Raw genomic sequence first — 21509 nt, 5'->3', positions numbered from 1 at the left:
TCTTTGGAATTGTGGGGGAAACCGGAGCATACAGAGAAAACCCAAGTCGACACGGGGAGAACATACAAAGTTGCAAACTCCACACAAAAATGCCAACTGATCCAGCCAAAGCTCGAACCAGTGACCTTCTTTCTGCGAAGCGATCATGCTAACCACTGCGCCACCTTGATGCTAGAGCTAAATATTAAAGTAATTATATTAAAAAGTAAGCTATAAAATACAAAAAGTGTTGTTAATAAAGGTTAATAAATTGTTTACTGACCCCAAAAAGTAAAAAAAAAAAAATATATATATATATATATATATATATATATATATATTTATATATATATATAGGTAGTACAAAAGTATAATAAGTAGACAAACATCAAACAAATTTAGCAAGATATCTCAAGCAAAGCAACATTTATGACAAAAACATCTGAAATGCAGATGCAGTTCACTTCAAAACAATATGCAGTTACATAATTATAGCGATATACTCAAGCGATGGTCTTTTCTGCATAATTTTCCCCTCAAACTCTTTGTCCAATACCCAGAGCTCCATTAGAAATTCACAAAGCTTACGTAATGTATAGTTGATGCTTTTCCTGAGTAAAAATCCAGCCCAATTCATCTGGATTACTGCAGTTTATGGAGCTGGGGGATTACAGTTTTGGCTGCCACCGCTGAGGATATTTTACCATATTACATTGAGTCGCATGCATCTCATGAATACATAACAAACATATTTTACATAAACACGCGCTGTCAGTCTCTGACAAACAACAGTGTTGGATAGTCATTTGATGCAAAGCATTTTTGGATATATTTCCGTTTAAGTTTCTGTAGGATTTATTCGGTAAGAATGCTGGCTTCCACACAAGGGATTTGTGTTGGGGCAACATGAAGGAATTAAGTGAACTTATTAATTTTACAAATTTAAGTGGATTGAATCTAAAAAAAAAAACAAAGTTGTTACAAAAAAAAAGCCCTCAAGTATTGTGCTGTTTCAGCTCATTTTAATTAAGTAGTTTGAACAAACAACAAACGTCCTTTTTTAAGTGTTATTAGGTAACTAGCATTTGTTTTGTTGCTAGTTTTACTGTGCTAGAACAACTGTGTTAAACTCACAGTTGTATAATTGCATTTTAGTCTCTGGCTGTTTAAAATACAACGAATAAAATATGATTTTATTCAGGACATCTAATTATCATATTTTTGGTCCGAGCACTATGAGCAGATCTGCTTTTGGAGGTTTCATTAGAGCATTAGATTTCTTCTTTCTAGGGCATTTTGACAGGTCCATTACATAAATGTCACTCATGTGACCTCCTTCAAACTTGCAGGACAGGCTCTGATCTTTACAAATGTGACTGGAAAAGTATATCAGTCTTTATATATTTATAAGTAATGCCAAATATGCTTCTAATGAATAGTTTTGGTCAGATGTTGCTTACTGAAAATGTATACATTTTTGTCAGATTTGAAGGTCAGTAGATTATAAACAATTTATTAACAGATTGTTTTTTAATGCTCTATATATTTTTAATGTTGTTTTTAAATACTCAGTTTTATAACTTTTTCTTAAAAAGGTATTTAATTGGTGTTTTTTTTAATTTGATTTAATTTCATTCATTTTTGCAACTGGAAAGAAATAATGCATTGTAATATTTTATTTAATAATGCTTTGTGTATTGTTTTTTTAAAAATCAAGTTTTTTTTGTAATGCTTTGTAAGAAAACTCATATTCTAATATTTCTTTTTATGTGTATTCTTTGGCATGTTTTTACATAATAATAATATATTTTAGAAATGGTTAAAGATTTAAAGAATATTTTATTTATTTTTCTTTGTTTTAATATTTATATACAGTATGTCTGATACTATTTTTTCTTCAAGAGAAAAGTCTTTATTTGTTTTATTTCGGCTAGAATAAAAGCAGTTTAAATTTTTTTAAAAACCCATTTTAGGGACAAAATTATTAGCCCCTTTTAGCTATATATTTGTTCGAAAGTCTACAGAACAAACAATCGTTATACAATAACTTGCATAATTAACTAACCTGCCTAGTTAACCTAATTAACCTAGTTAAGCCTTTAAATGTCACTTTAAGCTGTATAAAAGTCTAGATAGTCTTTTTTAAAACTGTATTTTGGATGTTTTCTTTATACATTGAACCCCAAAAGCACCTTTTTAAAATGAAAAACGGCCTTTAAAATATATACTTCAACTAAAATCAAATAGCCTACACAGGCCCGGATTGGCTAATTAGTAGAATTCCCAGTGGGTTAGTCGTTGTTTTGGCCGCGAGGGCCAGTGTTCCTACCTGCTTGCACTCTCAGCACTTTTTTCATTTATGTATTTATTTGACCATAGCCTCACTCTTTTTATTCATTATTTTGCCGCAGCTCCGCTCTTTTTATTTATTTTCTCGCAGCCCTGTGAGCAAAATGCAGCCTCCAGGTTAATGATGACGTAGCTATCATTCGACCCCAAACAGCGGCACCTTAGTGAAAATAAAAATTTGAATAATTAATATTAATGAATATTACACCAGCTCAATGAAAATCAAATGATTCACTACATTAATAAACCTGACGTAACTTGATCAGAAATCTAAAAAGGGGATAAAAAGATTAAGCCATCAGAAAGTAAAACTGTGGTTAAAAGAGTTTTGCAGATAACAGTGCAATACGTATTTTTTATTCCAAACGCACCAGCATAATATAGCGCTATTGTGGTCCAGTGGTCAGCATGTTGCGTTATGATGCTGCCGACTGGAGTTCGAACCTCACCTGAGCAATTTTTATTTGCTTATTTTTTCATTTTTAGTGTTAAGACATAATACTGTTTGGGTTACTTATATAGGTGTCCATATTTTATTTTTATCTTTTGTGTGTGACCATCGTTACAAAGGACTGGATATATATAAACAGTTTTTACCGAATATAGATTAAGATATTTCAGGAAAGGACATTGTGATGATTTAAAGAATAGTGTTGGAGATTTAGCTACCTTTTACAGTTTTTCTCAGTGGCTTTGGTGCATTTCTCAATACACTATTTACATTTGCACAACAGGTCATGCATTTCTCAAAACAGTTAGTCAATTGTGCACATCCTAGTAGCAGTTTCTCATTCTTTTCAACAAGTTGCGAATGCTTTTGGACATGCATCAATTGCTTTCATACAACTCTCTGCTGTTTATAACATTATCATCTGCTTATGTCATGTCAGTCAAAATGAACTAAACTTGTAAATGCTGAATAGTCATTCTATATAAAACTAATAGTCCTCATTTCATTACTTGAGTCATTAAATACAAAAATGTTAAACTAGTTGTCAAAATCTGTCAAGCAAATTTTATAAAACAAATTTAAATATTTATCCTGAAAATGTCTTTGAAATTGAACAATTTGATGAATGATTTACAGACCTGTGTATGGTGTATAGGCTCAGTTCCAATGTGTACTGCAATATTGTGTACAGTTGTACACAGTTCAACCCAAAGGGCGTTTATGTTTGTTGTAAAAAAAGGGTGTGTTTATTATTTTGCAGAATGCTGGGAATAAATTAGAATTGCAAAGAGCACATGCGTAAAAATGTGAAACATACATATTCAGTGTCTTGTACTCAGATAACTCACTTAATGCAATGATGTCTAACTTTGCTGTAGTTTTCAAATGGCTGTGCAAATAGCATATATAGTGCTGTCTTGAGCAAGTGTCACCAAAATCAGACTTTTTTTGCATTGAAAAAATGTAGAGAGTAAACTATCATAATGAAAACATGACTAAGCCATTTGACTATCTAGTTCATAAACAATGGTGTCAGGACTTTTCATTTTGATGGCACTGACACTTTGATTGACATGAATACTTGCTTTTGAGGAATGAGCTATCAATTTTGAGCATGTGATGCGCTTTTGCAGGTTATCAGCTAGGTTTTGCAGTTTGTACTAATTGTTTTGAGAAATGCATTAACTGTTGTGCAGAAATGCACTAGTGTTGTGAGAAACGCACCAAAGCGACTGAGAAAAACTGTAATCTTCTCATATTTATGAAAAACATTTGAAGTTCTAAAGTAGCCGTTTCCTTGAAATAGATGTGATAGTATCATTAGAAACTGAATTGGAAATTACCTTATTTTAATATAGTCAGTCGTGAACATGTCAGGATCCAGCCCTTACAGCCCTGTCACTCCTGTCTGTGTTTAATGTCTCTTTGTTTGTTTAGCACATGGTTGTCTCTTTTGTTGTGTTGGCCATGTGCTCCTCTTGTCCTGCCTCCTTGTTTTCCTATGCCTCGCCCCCTTGTTTAGTCCTTGTTTGTCTAATTATGTTCACCTGTTCCTTGTGCTATCTACTCCCTTTATATGGAGTTCATTTTCCACTTGTCTTTGCCGGTTCGTCATACTATCTTTCGTGTGCTTGTCTAGCTTAATTTGTTTAGTGCATGATAGAGGTTTTTTCCATATAGTCTAGTTTTGTTTCCTTTGTCTAGTCTAGTACAAGTCTTTTTGATCTTTATCTTGAATTAATTTATCCTTTTGATTCGGTTAATTTATTTATTATTTTTTTCTTTCAATAAGGTTGCTCTCATTTTCAACTTTATTTCTGTTTCTGCTCAAGACTAATTTCAAGTTTTCATTTTGCTATTTTTGTGATCCTTAGCCTCAGTCTAGCCCTAGTCTTTAGTTAATTCTTTATTTTTTAAATTCCTGTTCCTGTGTTTTGCTTTCTGTTTTATTTCTAGTTATAGCTTATTTCTTTAAGCCTTTTGTTTAAGTTTCAGTAGTTTCATTTTGTTTTTTGAGCTCTTATTTCCCCTCTTAATTATTTTTCATATTTACTTAGTTCTAGTTAGTTTTTTTTTTCTTGCTCTTCTTTTTTAATTTTCTTGTTTCCCCAGCTGTCTAGTCCTGTTGTGTTGCTTGTCTCACTTCCCTCCTGAGTCATCGCTGGTTGTGGATCCCCTTCCCTTGATGATCGATCTGTTTGCCACCCCTGTCCCTAACCAGAGGTTCGGCTAGCTACCTTTTGACTGCTTGGCCTGAAATTTGGAATTCCCCTTTCCTGACCAGCCTGTGTTACCCTCTTAAGACACTTCCCTCTGTATCATCCTGAAGTCCTGAGTCTCCTCCCCTCACCAGCCTGTTCTCCTGAAATCGTCCTGCACTATTGACTGTCCTCCTGCATAGCCTTGTTTACCTCCTGAAAATAAACCTTGTGTTCTATTGTCAATTCTGCATTTGGGTCCTCCTTGCCACCCATGACAGAACAGAGGTGAGGTAAGGCTTGAAAATCCGGGGCTGAAAAGGAGTCCCACTCCAGCCCTGAGCCTACAGTAACAAAGCATGACAAAAGAAAAACTCAAAAGTATATTTTGAATGTTTTCTTCACATTTAACAAAATAAAAAAACACTTTATAATGAAAAGCCCAAAATCTCAAAACTGACACTTACAAAAGCCATAAAGCTAAAGTCTTGTCTCCAACTAAGAATAAAATAGCCAGCCACACAGAAATATATAAATACAATCAAACAAAAGATCATCTCCGCAACATTTGAAGACAAACAGACATTTCTGTGCTCTATTTCTGCTGCATAAACATTCCCCCCATACCGCTGACTTTCCTCCAGAAAACAATAACTCCTGTCTGTCTGTGCATGCGAGAGCTGAGCATCTGTTTTAACAAAAGTTTGCATGCAATGAATACCAGATTGCCAGAAGAACAGCGCGCAGACAGTGATATATAAAGCAATCGAGAGCAGCGCGCCGAGACGCCATGATTAACACATAACACAGACAAATGTTTATTGAAGTGACATCAAGAATGCGGTGTGTAATATGTGCAGCGATGATAGGTGTATTTGTCACTCTGTGAAGCGTTTGTAGTAATGCATGTGTGTGTTTACTGATGACGCCGGTGAACGCTAAGTAATAATGACTGTCGATTTGGCCAGATAGAGTGATCAAATGTCATATGAGAGAGAGAGAGAGAGAGAGAGAGAGAGGTGTATTGTATTTAATTTTGTTATATTATAATAATGGTGGCACGATGGCTCAGTGGTTAGCATTGTCGCCTCACAGCAAGAAGGTCGGTGGTTCGAGTCCCAGCTGGGTCAGTTGGCATTTCTGTGTGGAGTTTGCATGGTCTCCCCATGTCAGCGTGGGTTTCCTCCAGATGCTCCGGTTTCCCCCACAGTCCCAAGACATGCCCTATAGGGGAACTGAATAAGCTTTGGCCGTAGTGTATGATTTTTGTATGAATGAGAGAGTGTATGGGTGTTTCCTAGTACTGGGTTGCAACTGGAAGGGCATCTGCTGTGTAAAACATATGCTGGATTAGTTGGCGGTTCATTCTGCTGTGGCGACCTCTGAAATAGTGAGTAATGAATGAATATTTTAGTTTTTCTCAGTGGCTTTGGTGCATTTCTCACAGCATTATTTACGTTTGCACAACAGTTAATGCATTTTTCAAAACAGTTAGTCATTTGTGCACATCCTAGTAGCAGTTTCTCATTACTTCCAACAAATTGCAGATGCTTTTGGACATGCATCAATTGCTTTCATACAACTCTCTGCTGTTTTATAACATTATCATTTGCTTATGTCATGTCAGTCAAAATGAACTAAACTTGTGAATGCCTTATAGTCATTGCATATAAAACTAACATTCCTCATTTAATTACTTCCAAAAATGTTGAAATAGTTGTCAAAATCTGTCAAGCAAATCTTATAAAAAAAGTTCAATCTTTTTTTTCCCTGAAAAATTAAATTGAACAATTTTATGAATGATTTACAGACCTGTGTGTGTTGTAGGTTTATTTCCAATACAGTATGTACTGCAATATAGTTTACAGTTGTGCACAGGTCTACCCAAAGGAAGTTTGTGTTTTGTTGTAAATAAGGGTGTATTTAATCTTTTGCACAATGCTGTGAATAAATTAGAATTAGAGCAAATAAAAATGTGAAACATACATATTCAGTGTCTTGTACTCAGATACCTCAGTAAATGCAGTGATGTCTAACTTTACTGCAGTTTTCAAATAGTTGTGCAGTCTATAATGCTGTCTTGAGTATTTTCAGGAAGTGTCACCAAAATCTGACTTTTTTTGCATTAGAAAAAATTAACAGAGTTAAGTGTCATAATAAAAAAATGACACAGCCATTTGACTATCTTGTTCATAAACAATGGTGTCAGGACTTTTTATCTTGATGACACTGACACTTTCATTGACATCAATACTTGCTTTTGAGGAATGAGCTCTCTATTTTGAGCATGTGAGGCGCTTTTGCAGGTTATCAACTAGTTTTTGCAGTTTGTACTAATTGTTTTGAGAAATGCAATAACTGTTGTGCAAATGTAAATAGTGTTGTGAGAAATGCACCAAAGTCACTGAGAAAAATTGTAATAATAATATAGATTTCTGTCTCTCTTATTATTATATCTTTTAAATGTGTTATTTAGAGGGTGTCAACTGGGAATAACACGGCTACCTTGGAACGACATGACCAATCAGAAATGAGTATTCCGGACAACTGTGTAATAAACAGTAAAAATGCTTTGGATTTTAGACAGACAGAAAGAAAGACAGACAGACAGACAGACAGACTGTTACGATAACCAGCGATCATTCACTGGAGATCGCTGGTTTCCTCTATCATCATTCACTTCACTTCCGCATTCCCCAGGACTACATTTTCATACATGCACTTCTCCCAATCACGCACGCCTGGTCACTCATCTTCCTGATTACATCACCAGCTGAAACCTGTTACAGAGACTGATTACACACAGTATTTAAGCAGCACACACACTCATTCACATTGCCGAGTCTTGTTTACTGTTAAGTGACATTTCAACGCGTTTCTTCCTGTCTTGTTTCTCCGTGTCTGAACCCAGCTTTGTCTCCTAGTTATCCTGTTTAGCCGCCAGCCTTTCGACCTTTTGCCTGTACCTCGATTACGACTCTGGATTTGCCCTCACATACCTGTTCTTACCTGTATTGACCATTGCTTGCCTGACAAAGATTAAAACCTGCATATTGGATCCTACCTTCTGTTGTTGGTGTCACTCCCCGGCGTTACAGAAGACTCGGCCACACAATGGATCCAGCGGGTATCAAGATCATGTGTCTGCGTCAGGAAGCCCGGTCTATAGAGGAATACGTGGAGGACTTCATCCAGGTAGCCCATTTAACATCTTTGGATGACTTATGCCTGATGATTTTCTTTCGTGGAGGACTTTCTGAGCCCCTATATTCCACAATGCCTTTGCATGACCCCCACGGGACTTTAGAAGGTTATATTGATCTTGCACTTCAAATGAGTGGGTCCCCCTTCACTGTAGGAGAGGTGGAGGACACCCCTAAATATTTTTTTGGGGGGGGCAAAGGACAGCAAGACCCGCTGGCAACGGGGCTTGCTGCTCATTCCATCACCACACTCCCAGCTCACAAAATGGCCGACTCCAGTCCTCCAGCTCACAAGATGGCCGACTCCAGTCCTCCAGCTCACAAGATGGCCGACTCCAGTCCTCCAGCTCACAAGATGGCCGACTCCAGTCCTCCAGCTCACAAGATGGCTGACTCCAGTCCTCCAGCTCACAAGATGGCCGACTCCAGTCCTCCAGCTCACAAGATGGCCGACTCCAGTCCTCCAGCTCACAAGATGGCGGACTCCAGTCCTCCAGCTCACAAGATGGCCGACTCCAGTCCTCCAGCTCACAAGATGGCCAACTCCAGTCCTCCAGCTCACAAGATGGCCGACTCCAGTCCTCCAGCTCACAAAATGGCCGCCTCCAGTCCTCCAGCTTACAAGATGGCTGCTCCTCCAGCTCACAAAATGGCCGCATCCAGCCCTCCAGCTCAGAATGTGGTAAGAGTTAATCTAGCACAAGCTCAGAAGATGGTTTCCTGTTCCTTGTCTGTTCCTGCCATAGTTCCTGTTCTAGTTCCTGAAATACCATCACCTGAGCCACCAGAATGGCCACCACCACCTGAGTTACAAGAGCTGTTGCCACCACCAGAGCTGTTACTGCCAGAGCTGCCACCGCCACCTCCAGTGCTGCCAGACCCTCCAGTGCTGCCAGACCCTCCAGTGCTGCCAAACCCTCCAGTGCTATCAGACCCTCCAGAGCTGCCACCGCCACCTCCAGTGCTGCCAGACCCTCCAGTGCTGCCAGACCCTCCAGAGCTGCCAGACCCTCCAGAGCTGCCAGACCCTCCAGAGCTGCCAGACCCTCCAGAGCTGCCAGACCCTCCAGAGCTGCCAGACCCTCCAGAGCTGCCAGACCCTCCAGAGCTGCCAGACCCTCCAGAGCTGCCAGACCCTCCAGAGCTGCCAGACCCTCCAGAGCTGCCAGACCCTCCAGTGCTGCCAGACCCTCCAGTGCTGCCAAAGCTGCCAGATCCTCCAGAGCTGCCGCCACCTGAACCTCCTGAATGGCCGCCGCCTCCTGAGCTCGCTGAATGGCCGCCGCCTCCTGAGCTCGCTGAATGGCCGCCGCCTCCTGAGCTCGCTGAATGGCCGCCGCCTCCTGAGCTTCCTGAATGGCCGCCGCCTCCTGAGCTTCCTGAATGGCCGCCGCCTCCTGAGCTTCCTGAACGGCCGCCGCCTCCTGAGCTTCCTGAACGGCCGCCGCCTCCTGAGCTTCCTGAACGGCCGCCGCTTCCTGAGCTTCCTGAACGGCCGCCGCCTCCTGAGCTTCCTGAACGGCCGCCGCCTCCTGAGCTTCCTGAACGGCCGCCGCCTCCTGAGCTTCCTGAACGGCCGCCGCCTCCTGAGCTTCCTGAACGGCCGCCGCCTCCTGAGCTTCCTGAACGGCCGCCGCCTCCTGAGCTTCCTGAACGGCCGCCGCCTCCTGAGCTTCCTGAACGGCCGCCGCCTCCTGAGCTTCCTGAACGGCCGCCGCCTCCTGAGCTTCCTGAACGGCCGCCGCCTCCTGAGCTTCCTGAACGGCCGCCGCCTCCTGAGCTTCCTGAACGGCCGCCGCCGCCTGAGCTCCCTGAACGGCCGCCGCCGCCTGAACTCCCTGAACGGCCGCCGCCGCCTGAACTCCCTGAACGGCCGCCGCCGCCTGAACTCCCTGAACGACCGCCGCCGCCTGAACTCCCTGAACGGCCGCCGTCGCCTGAACTACCTGAACGGCCACCGCCTCCTAAGCTTCCTCAATGGTCGCAGCCTCATGATCCAGGGCCACTGCAGCTCCACGCTCCAGGCCCTCCGCAGCTCCACGCTCCAGGCCCTCCGCAGCTCCACGCTCCAGGCCCTCCGCAGCTCCACGCTCCAGGCCCTCCGCAGCTCCACGCTCCAGGCCCTCCGCAGCTCCACGCTCCAGGCCCTCCGCAGCTCCACGCTCCAGGCCCTCCGCAGCTCCACGCTCCAGGCCCTCCGCAGCTCCACGCTCCAGGCCCTCCGCAGCTCCACGCTCCAGGCCCTCCGCAGCTCCATGCTCTAGTCCTGCCCCCGCTGCATGGTCCTGGCCCTCCATCCCTCCCCCTGTTCCGCCTCCGCTCCACCTCCCGCCTGAACTGTATTTGGAGCGTCTGGAAGCCGCTCTTTAGAGGGGGGGCTATGTTACGATAACCAGCGATCATTCACTGGAGATCGCTGGTTTCCTCTATCATCATTCACTTCACTTCCGCATTCCCCAGGACTACATTTTCATACATGCACTTCTCCCAATCACGCACGCCTGGTCACTCATCTTCCTGATTACATCACCAGCTGAAACCTGTTACAGAGACTGATTACACACAGTATTTAAGCAGCACACACACTCATTCACATTGCCGAGTCTTGTTTACTGTTAAGTGACATTTCAACGCGTTTCTTCCTGTCTTGTTTCTCCGTGTCTGAACCCAGCTTTGTCTCCTAGTTATCCTGTTTAGCCGCCAGCCTTTCGACCTTTTGCCTGTACCTCGATTACGACTCTGGATTTGCCCTCACATACCTGTTCTTACCTGTATTGACCATTGCTTGCCTGACAAAGATTAAAACCTGCATATTGGATCCTACCTTCTGTTGTTGGTGTCACTCCCCGGCGTTACACAGACAGACAGACAGACACCTCACATGAAAGAAATACATAGTATTTGTTTGTTTATAATATACAGATTCCACAGTGACCTGGCACATTACTAAATTTGAATAGTCTATGATTTAAATATTCAATGCAAATCAGTGCTTCTGAGGGTCATTTTCACATTTATGAGATTTTAAGTCGGCTAATTTTGTTTGTCCCACAAGATTTTTTTTTGTAAATATAACACCTAATTTAGTAAATATGCTATAACTCAAAAGAAAAAAAAATATTTTAATAAAGATAGTACATTAAATAATGATATTTAAAACAAACTAAATTTACACAAAACACTACAAAGTATAGAATAGATTTTAAACATTTTGTCTTGTTTATAAATGTGTTTTGTCTTTGTACTGCCAGATTAAAATTCTATTTAATAAACTGAAAAAACTGAAATCAGGCAGCACAGTGGCTCAGTGGTTAGCACCTCACAGCAGGAAGGTCGATGGTTCGAGTCCTGGCTAGACCAGTTGGTGTTTCTGCGGAGTTTGTATGTTCTCCCCGTGTGGGCGTGGGTTTCCTCCGAGAGCTCCTGTTTCCCTCACAGTCCAAAGACATGCGCTATAGGTGAACTGAGTAAAACTAAATTGCTGTAGTGTGTGTGTGTGTAAATGAGAGTGTGTATGGGTGTTTCCCAGTGGTGGGTTGCGGCTGGAAGTGCACTTGCTGCATAAAATATATGCTGGAATAGTTGGCGGTTCATTCCGCTGTGGTGACTGCTGATAAATAAGTGACTAAGTCGAATGAAAATAATTGAACAACTGAAATATTTTGTATAAAAGATGCATTCTCTGAAAACTAGTCTTAATGTCTTATATGCAGTGTTTTGTCTGTGGAATTTGAAATTCGTTGACATTGAAATAAACTTTATAAAATGAAACAATTATGATTAAAGTAAAATGTATAAATAACTTGAAATATAGAAAACTTAAAATATAAAAATCGTTTAACCCATGCTCAAAGCACCAAATACATGGAGCTACTGTACTTTTTTTTTTTTTTTTCAGTTTTTGTTTTCGCGAATCCACCAAAGGTGTGTACACTTTTTCAGTTCTTAAATTCTTCTCGTGTGAGTGCCATTGGCACCTGCTGTTCTGACTGACTGACTAAATCATTGACTGACCGATCATCTGACTCACCCTCGTCCTTCCCCAAACCCCACATATTAACCCACTCACAACATTCCCTAAACCTAAACGAAGGTAAGCAGTCAGCTGGTAAGCGCGAAAGGAACGGTGTCATATCGCCCCATAGCATTCGTTTTTAAGACGAGATGCAACCATACAGTACATACCTCTGGCTACATAACTCATGATCTCCAGAAATGTAAATACGGGTATGTTTTCAGAATGAGCCTATGCTGAAAACAAATCTTTACTTTAAAAAAGTGAGTAAATTCATTTCCTTAAAAGCAACAAGTGGACTTAACTTTAAAAAAATCTGGGTGAACCCATTTTAACTTGGAACCGTTAAGCTGACTTAATTTTTGTAGTTATCCACAAAATGAATTTAGATGATAATTTTAAGGCAACAGGTTTACTCACTTTGCGAAGTAATGTCAACTAATTGATATTGAATTGATATGAAATATGAAAATTATTCTTTAAAACTCCCAATAAAGATCCACAAGATATAGGAATGACATTGAGGAATAAATGATGCCCGTTCCTTGAAGAACCGAGAGGGACACATCAGAGACACTGGACAAGAGACTAAATGATGAACTAGATATTGACGAGGGACACAGAGACAAGATGGAGTGAAAAACGAGCCAGGGAACGAGGAGCCAATGAAAATGGCATCTCTCGGGATGCTCAGTCTGAGTATTAGGCATCAGGACTGTCTGGACCCTCCCAAAAGCATTATAAAAATAGACCTGTGCGGAGACGCCAAGCGAAAGAGACGGGCAGAGGGGCGCTGAAGAGAATCGAGGTCAAACCGCAGAAAGAAAATTAATTATGAATCCGTCCACATTAGTGAGCAGGATTATTGAGAACAAACAGAGGAGCGGCAATGGAGAAAGGAGAGAGAGATGAGGCTGTAAGTGGCTTGAAGGAGAATAAGGAGAATCGGAGTGATGCAGATTTTTTAAATAGATACAGGTTTTAAAAATACTGATGAATCTGTTTCCAGAACTACTCAAATAATGAGTGTTTTCAAACAGGTTTCCCGAACAATCACCCCATCTGCCCTTTGTCAGTCAAAACAGATCCCATCCCCAACTCACACTATTGGTTGAATTTTAGACCAACAGTTAACTTACTTTCATAGTGCTTTTATTACATTAAACTGACTTTCTGGAATATATCTATGTAAACTGAAATATATATAAAAAAAATATATATTTTTTTATTTTTCATCTTGTGAAGTTTATTTATAAACTAATTTCGAGAGGATGACGTGCTTATTTTTGAACACAGCTGGTCATACATTAGCCAATTAGTCAATCCCTTCTTCCACCCCTACTCCTCCTCCTTTCCTAGATGGGTGGCACGGTGGCCCACTGGTTAGCACTGTTGCCTCACAGCCAAAACGTCACTGGTTCTAGTCCTTACCAAGCCAGCCGACATTTCTGTGTGGAGTTTCCACATTCTTCCCGGTTTCCTCCCATTGTCCAAAAACATGCAACTTAAGGTAATTCAAACTTGCCAATGCTCCCGTTTTTCCCGGATTTTGGTCACTTTCCACAACCTAAAATCAACCAAATATCAACGCCATTTTATGTCGTTACTGGACATCAAAATAACGCTGTCCTTAGACACTAGCTAGTCATTAAATATTGGTCACCCGACATCCCAACTTAAACTTATACAGCATCTTGTATCGTTTTGAATGGGGAAAAGGGTAACGGTCAATATGGTGAATAAAGCCCCGCCTACTAGTACAAGAGCCAATCATTGATCGCTGTATGGCAAATAAAGCTCGCCATTTACTACAGGAGCCAATCGTCGATTGCTATAGACTGACAATACTCTGGGGGAGGGGCTTGGACCAGACGTGATTTTCTTGAGGTTTTGTGTAATTCAGACGTTTATAAATGAAACTAAAGAGACAGCTGTTGTTTAATCTTATTGGTGATTCCTAATATGAAATTCAATAGTAAGCTTGTTAAGTAGTTTTGGAAAATTTGATGTTTCCCATTCAGACAGAATGCCCGAGCATACTGCCCGAGAGGCAGTTCAAAGTTGGCCGCCGAGTGAAATGACTTGCCTTAAAGGGATTTTGACTGTATAGAGTGGTCCCTCGCTATAATGCAGTTCACCTTTCATGGTCTCGCAGTTTCACAGATTTATTTTCACAGATGCATTTATTTTTTTCTACAGCGCATTGTGTTCTGTGTCCTGATTGGCAGTAGACCATTGTCAATCAATCTCAACTGTGCCGTGTCTCCTGTACAGTACAAAATGTTTTCAGGCTTGCTAAATTTACATAAATCTTCGATCACTCGCAGTATGACTCGGAAGTGCTGTACTGTATGTTAACAAGTTTTCTCCCCACAACAAATGTCAACAAAACATTCTGCACCATCACCTGCGGTAGCACCCGGTCACGCAACTTCTGGACATGCTAAAGGAAGGTAGAAGTTAAGCGGCTGTAGGGCGTCATTACAGAGTAAATAAACGAAGATCAAATAGTTTTGATCTTTGTTTTCATTCTATAATACTGGACTTATTTTTTTTTTTTTACAAAGATTTGAACTTCGAGAATTTTTAACAAGAGAGAAATGTGAAAATGTTAAAGCCTGTGTGGAAAAAGTGTATAAAGTGTGTATTGAGGGGATTTACAGCCTTAAAACAGCAATAATAATTGTAAAAATAAAGCTGACTGCTTCGTGGATTTCAACTATTGTGGATTATTTTTTAGAATGTAACTCCTGCAATTAATAAGCGACCACTGTACATATATTATATTTTTTACAGTACAGTTTTACAATGGAAGAGCATTGAAAAATCTTAGAATTATTGAACTTTGATGATTTTAATGCACCTTTACATAAATACAGAATGTTTTTATTAACACTTTTAAAAATCTGTATTAAAATATGACAATAATAATTGATTGCATTTTGCTTTCTCAGTTTAAACTATGTTTAAAAACACTCATCTTGATGAGTTTTTAAGGTCCCACTTCACAATAAGGTTTTATTAGTTAATGTAAGTTAATATCATGCCATAATGAACAATACTGGTACAGCATTTATAAATCATACTTTAACATTCATTAATGCATTATTAAACTCCAAAGATGTGCTTGATAACATTGGTTAATGCACTGCAAGTTGACCTGAACTGACAATGAGCCACTTTAACATTAATAAAGATAAGAAAACTATAATGAGTGCATTGTTCATCATTTGTTACATTAAATAACCATTGGAATGGAACCTTATTATAAAATATAACCATGTTTAATCAATTAAATTCAATAAGTTTAATAAATTGTTGTGATATTAGTTAAATCCCATTCAAAATTTGAGTTTGATTAGAGATTTAAATGTTTTTAAATGAAGCCTCCATGCTGAATTTATTAAAAATAACATTGGCTCAAAAAAGCACCTCTTTGCCCTCTTTGGCCTTTTTTTTTTGCGTGCATATGGAAAACACACTTTTTCCCCACCACCATCTGTTTCTATATCTAAAATGGATCTCGTTACCAAAAATTAGACCTAATTAATCTCATCCGAGCATAAGTGGCTGCCTTCTGTTCATAAAAAAAAGCTATGATAAGCAAGTATGAGCTTCGTTACCTGTATAGATAGCTAAAATTAAGTCTGTGTGCTTTAGAGGATTTACCTGAGAGTGAAAAAATGTTCAGGTGTAAAAAGAAAAATTTGAGGTTGTTATTGAAGAATCTGTCACACGTTCCTTGTTTTGGATGAGGACTTTTAGCTTGTAGTTCTGTTTGGTTCCTGTTTCAGTCTGTAATCTCACCCCAAAATGAAAATTCTGCAATCATTTACTCGGTCTAGTTGTACAAAACCTGTTTGAGTTTCTTTTGTTGACCACAAAATAAGATATTTTGAAGAAAGCGAGCTGGCACAAATTGATATAGTAATTTATTTTCCTCCTATGGAAGTCAATAGGTGCCAAAAACCAGCAATCTTCAAAATTTCTTCTTTTGTATTCAATAGATGAAAGAAGGGAGAGTAAACGATGAGGTATTTGTTTTGAGTGAGCTATCCCATTGATTTAATTTCCTTGTGTATTTCAGCCATGTTTTGCCTGTGCTTTATATGATGTAAACATTAGTCTTGTACTGTACCTGTCTTTTTATTTTAAATTATACAGTATTTATGGTAGGTTACAAAATTTTGATTTGTACTGCACAGAGCATCAAAGTTTGTTCGAAATATTCATTTTTATGGACAACTTTATTGTTTTACATTCAATCTACTTAAATTTATTTCATTTTCATTTCATTTTAAACGTAATTCCTTTACATCATCAAAACACAAATCGATTGTGTGGAACCCAGCATTTTTTACCAACACAGGCTTATTGAGAAAACGTACCCCTTATGGATTTTTAAAGAACACAAATTATGTAGCCAGAGCTGCATATGGCTGCATTTCAACTTTAAAACGAACGTAACGGGGCGGTATGATGCCGCCGACAGCTTCTGTTCCGTTTCGCGCTTAACAGCTGGTTGCCTACCTCCGTGTGGATGGCTTTTCTGCTGTTACCAGTTTGCCCAGTTTCTCGCCATGTACGTCAGAAGACTTGAGATGCATAGAGGAGTTGACCGCAATGACAGGGTTCAAGTCCGGCAATTTCCAGAAAGCAGGTAAAACAAAAACAAAATAATAAAATTAACAAGTAAATAACAGATAGAGAATATGGTAAGAGCTGAAAACTTAGTAAAAATCAAGCGGCCACGAGGACTTTTTTTTCTGGATTGCTTTTAAAATACTATCGGTTGGGTTTAGTGAAGACAGTGGGCACTTGTCATGCGGTGCTTTTGAAAACACTATTGGTTGGGTTTAGGGAAGACGGTGGGCGCTGGTCTTAGTGCTTTTGAAAACACTATTGGTTGGGATTAAGGAAGGCTGTGATCGCTGGTCAATCAGTGCTTTTGAAAACACTATTGGTTGGAATTAAGGAAGGCGGTGATCGCTGGTCAATCAGTGCTTTTGAAAACACTATTGGTTGGGATTAAGGAAGGCGGTGATCGCTGGTCAATCAGTGCTTTTGAAAACACTATTGGTTGGGATTAAGGAAGATGGTGATCGCTGGTCAATCAGTGCTTTTGAAAACACTATTGGTAGGGTTCAAGGAAGGCGGTAAAAGCTGGTCAAATGGTGCTTTTGAAAACACTATCGGTTGGGTTCAGGGAAGGTGGCGGGCGCTGGTCAATTGGTGCTTTTGAAAACACTATCGGTTGGGTTTAGGGAAGGTGATGAGAGGGTCAATCGGTGCTTTTGAAAACACTATTGGTCGGTGGGTCAGTCACTCACTCGACAGCAGCCTCTGGTGCATTTACGCAAGAAGAGAAGGCATAAATGGAAATCGCGATAGAAATTTAAGACCTGAAAAAGTGTACACAGCGGCCTCTGGTGGATTCGCTAAAACAAAAACTGAAATTAAACATACCTCCTGGGAGGTATTTCACGCTCTCCAGAAATGTATCAATAATGAGCCTGGGTTTCCAGTGTACATTTAAAAAAAAATTTTGCTGCCTGTACTACATATATTAAATGAGCTGAAACAACACAACTCAAGATTTTTTTAAAATAACTTTATTGTTTTATGTTTAATTCAACTAAATTTGAAAAACCTTATTGTGCGAGACCCCTAGGTTTTTAATTACAGTGTACTATCATTAATATTATCCACATGTATTTACTCTGTTAGTAGAATATCATTCTGAATATTATATTAGTAATATTAAAAAGTGAATATGGCCATGTTTATTTTAATTAAAATTATAATATAAAACAGCATAAATTAATATTGTTATTTATGAATAGCTTGGGGCAACACAGTGGCGCAGTGGTTAGCACTATCGCCTCACAGCAAGAAGGTCGCTGATACGAGACAGTTGGTGTTTCTATGAGGAGTTTGCATGTTCTCCCTATGTTGGCGTGAGTTTCTTCCGGGTGCTCCGGTTTCCCCCACAGTCCAAAAACATGCGACATAGGAGAATTGAATAAGCTAAATTAGTCATAGTGTATGAGTGTAAATGGGTGGGTGTGGATGTTTCCCAGTGTTAGGTTGCTGCTGGAAGGGTATACGCTGTGTAAAACATATGCTGGATAAGTCGGCGGTTCATTCCGCTGTGGCGACCCCTGATGAATAAAGGGACTAAGCCAAAAGAAAATGAATAAATGAATGAATAGCTAAATTAGCATTATTAATATAAAATCTGTACAATTATTTCTTCTTAATATTTCAAATTTGGCTTTAAATTTTATACAAGTTATCATGGAGGCATGTTTTTGAAAAGAAAAATGCAATTTGCGTTTTTCTCGACCTCTCAATTTGAGGACAAAAACTGAATTACAAAATAAAAGCTCACAATTCTGAGAAAAAATGAAAATTGAAAATGCAAGAAAAAAACGCAAGAAACTTTTATTATTGTGGTTAGTGATTTTTTAAGGCTTTGTTGAATCGTTTGTTTTTTGGGGAAAAAATAAATCAGAGAAATATTTCCGGAGCCAAGGCTGATGAAAAAAAGTGTCCAGTCACTGTTGTGCTATTAGATGAAGGCCAGAGCTCCTGTTTGAAAGGGTCACGGGGGTGAATCTGGCACGGCTGATCCCCTAGAAACAATAATGCGCTGATGATTTTTTGGCTCTGGAATGTGCCTATAGGAGCCGGAAACGGTGTGATTATATTTGTGTGCATTGGCTTTTCTCCAGCAGAGCACTCGCACTATCAGAGCACAGCTTCACTGTCAGGCTTACGGCTGTCTGTCTTCATTATAAAAGACGAGTGTCTTCTGTTCATCCATCACACAGCCACGCCGTTCGCAGAAAAACACAATCAAATATAAACTCTCAAGTCTGTCATACATGTGCTCTTCTAATATGAAACTTTAAGTCAGGCAATCTGATTAATATTTAGTTTTACACACTGAAAAACAGGGCCTGTATTTACAAAGCATTTGATCTTACAGTCCCCCCAGGATTTTGCAAGTAACACATTTTTTGCTGTTTGACTTACTTAAAATAAGCTGAATCAACACAATTTCTATATATTTTTTTGGTACATTTGAAATGTTTTACATTCAATCCACGTACATGTAAAAAATGATTACATTAACTTAAAGGGATGGTCCACTACGCTGTGGTATTTTAAACTTTAGTTGATGTGTAATGTAGCTGTGTGAACATAAACAACATCTCTAAATGTAAGACACTCAAAGTTCAATGCAAAAGGAGACATTGGATTTACAGAGTTAGCTTAGCAAAGCCTAGAGCGAACAAATTTAGGAACTACAAAAAATTACATTCGGGCTAGTGAGATCACAAGGGCTTTCGATTACACGCATTCACCATGCGCAAACACCCTGCACATCGAAGGGGCCTGGCTAGAGGCCAGAGCACAATATTATTGTCACGATCACCAGCGATCTAACCACCAGAGATCGCTGGAATAGATTCACATGAACTACAAATCCGCCATTTCATGGACTACATATTCAGTCATGCAACACACAAACACACCTGCTCCAAGTCTCCACTGATCAGACTTTCACAGCTGATGCTGCTTTTGGACTGATTCCTGCCCTACATATACAGCACACTAACACACAGTTGTTGCTGAGTCTTGTTTTCTGTATAGTGACATTACAACGCGTTACCTTTGTCTTGCTTTGCCGTGTTTTTAATCCTCGCCTTGTTTATTTGTTTATTCCTGTTAGCTGCCTGCCTTGTGACCATCTGCCTGTTATTTTGACTACGACTCTGGATTGCCTGTATACATCTGTTTGCCCCTGTGTTGACCATTGCTTGCCTGACCATTCTAATAAACCTGCATTTGGATCCGCACCCCTGTTGTCAGCGTCACATCCCCCGTTACAATTATATTGTGAAATCCAAAAGAAATACACTGTAACATTTAAATAAAGACTTCGAAAAAAGTGAAGAATTGCGTGAGGTGACACGGTGGCTCAGTGATTAGCACTGTCACCTCACAGCAAGAAGGTCGGTGTTTCGAGTACCAACTGGGTCAGTTTGGCATTACTGTGTGGAGTTTGCATGTTCACCCTGTGTTGGTGTGGGTTTTCTTTAGGTGCTCTGTTTTTTTCCCCACAGTCCAAACACATGCGCTGTAGGTGAATTGGATGAACCTAATTGGCCCTGGCGTATGTGTGTGAATGCAAGAGTGCGTGGGTGTTTTCCAGTACTGGGTTGCAGCTGGAAGGGCATCTAATGTGTAAAACATATGCCAGAATAGTTGGCGGTTCATTCTGCTGTAGCGACCCCTGATAAATAAGAGACTAAGCTGAAGGAAAATGAATGAATTGCATTTTTAAAAAGTCTGTTATTTGCAAAAGTGAATTGTACAAAATGATTTATGTATATGTAGGAATTCATAAAATATGAAGTGGCACCCAGCATTTTATACAATCAATCCAGCAAAAAAAAAAAAAAAAAAAGTCATGAATGCAAATGTTGAGAGTAACACTGGCCTGTTTTTCTTCCCCCCCTCTTCAGCTTGAACTACAGTGGAATGTGTTTGGCATCTGATGCCCAGTTTAGTGATTTTCTGGACGGGATGGGACCGGCTCAGTTTGTGGGCAGACAAACACTCGCTACAACTTCAATGGGTGAGTGATCTGACAGCATCTACACAGACTGCCTCACATCTTAATGCAGATTTGGATGAACGGGATAAAAGCTGGCATTTTCTTTAATGCAAACAAGTGTATAAATAGCAGTGAGGGGCTAAAAGGGGCTGAAAGCCGATTCACCCTGCTTTGATTGAACTCTGGGAATTTCTAGTATATATGATCCTAAAGATCTGAGTGATCTGTTGGGTTTGTATTCAGTGAGAATATCTGTAATGTTTTGAGGTCCTAGGCCATTTAGTGATTTATAAACAAGTAGTAATACTTTAAAATCTATTCTGAATGTAACTGGGAGCCAGTGTAAAGACCTGAGGACAGGTGTGATGTGCTCTGATTTTCTGGTTCTAGTCAGAATCCAGGCCGCAGCATTCTAGATGAGCTACAACTGTCTGATTTTCTTTTTGGGAAGGCCAGTGAGGAGGCGGTTACAGTAATCCACCCTGCTGCTGATAAAAGCATGAACAAGGGTCTCTAAGTCCTCACTGGAAATAAAGCATCTAATTCTTGCGACTAACTGCTTTGACATAACTATTGAAACTCAGATCTGACTCCAGAGTTACACCAAGATTCTTGACCTTATTTTTTGTTGTATGACCCTTTGAGCCAAGGTACACATTCACCTTAAGAACCTCATCTCTGTTCCCAA

At 39.8% G+C, this 21509-nt stretch overlaps 1 protein-coding gene and 1 long non-coding RNA gene across 7 annotated transcripts in view; one reads left to right on the top strand and one right to left on the bottom strand.

Moving 5' to 3' along the window:
• LOC141386368 (uncharacterized) overlaps positions 1-21509 on the bottom strand; it is a 171845-nt gene that overhangs the window by 100405 nt on the left and 49931 nt on the right. The gene's annotated exons all lie outside the window — the stretch shown is intronic.
• The window catches only part of rims4 (regulating synaptic membrane exocytosis 4), a 74543-nt gene that overhangs the window by 46196 nt on the left and 6838 nt on the right, over positions 1-21509 (top strand). Inside the window, exon 3 of the mRNA XM_694455.10 lies at positions 20730-20842. Within this exon, the coding sequence (XP_699547.4) occupies positions 20730-20842 (113 nt within the window). The remainder of the gene's footprint in view (positions 1-20729; positions 20843-21509) is intronic.

Source organism: Danio rerio, chromosome 6 (assembly GCF_049306965.1).
Source record: "Danio rerio strain Tuebingen ecotype United States chromosome 6, GRCz12tu, whole genome shotgun sequence".
Classification (NCBI taxonomy): domain Eukaryota; kingdom Metazoa; phylum Chordata; class Actinopteri; order Cypriniformes; family Danionidae; genus Danio; species Danio rerio.
This window is presented reverse-complemented; position numbering and strand designations above follow the sequence as displayed.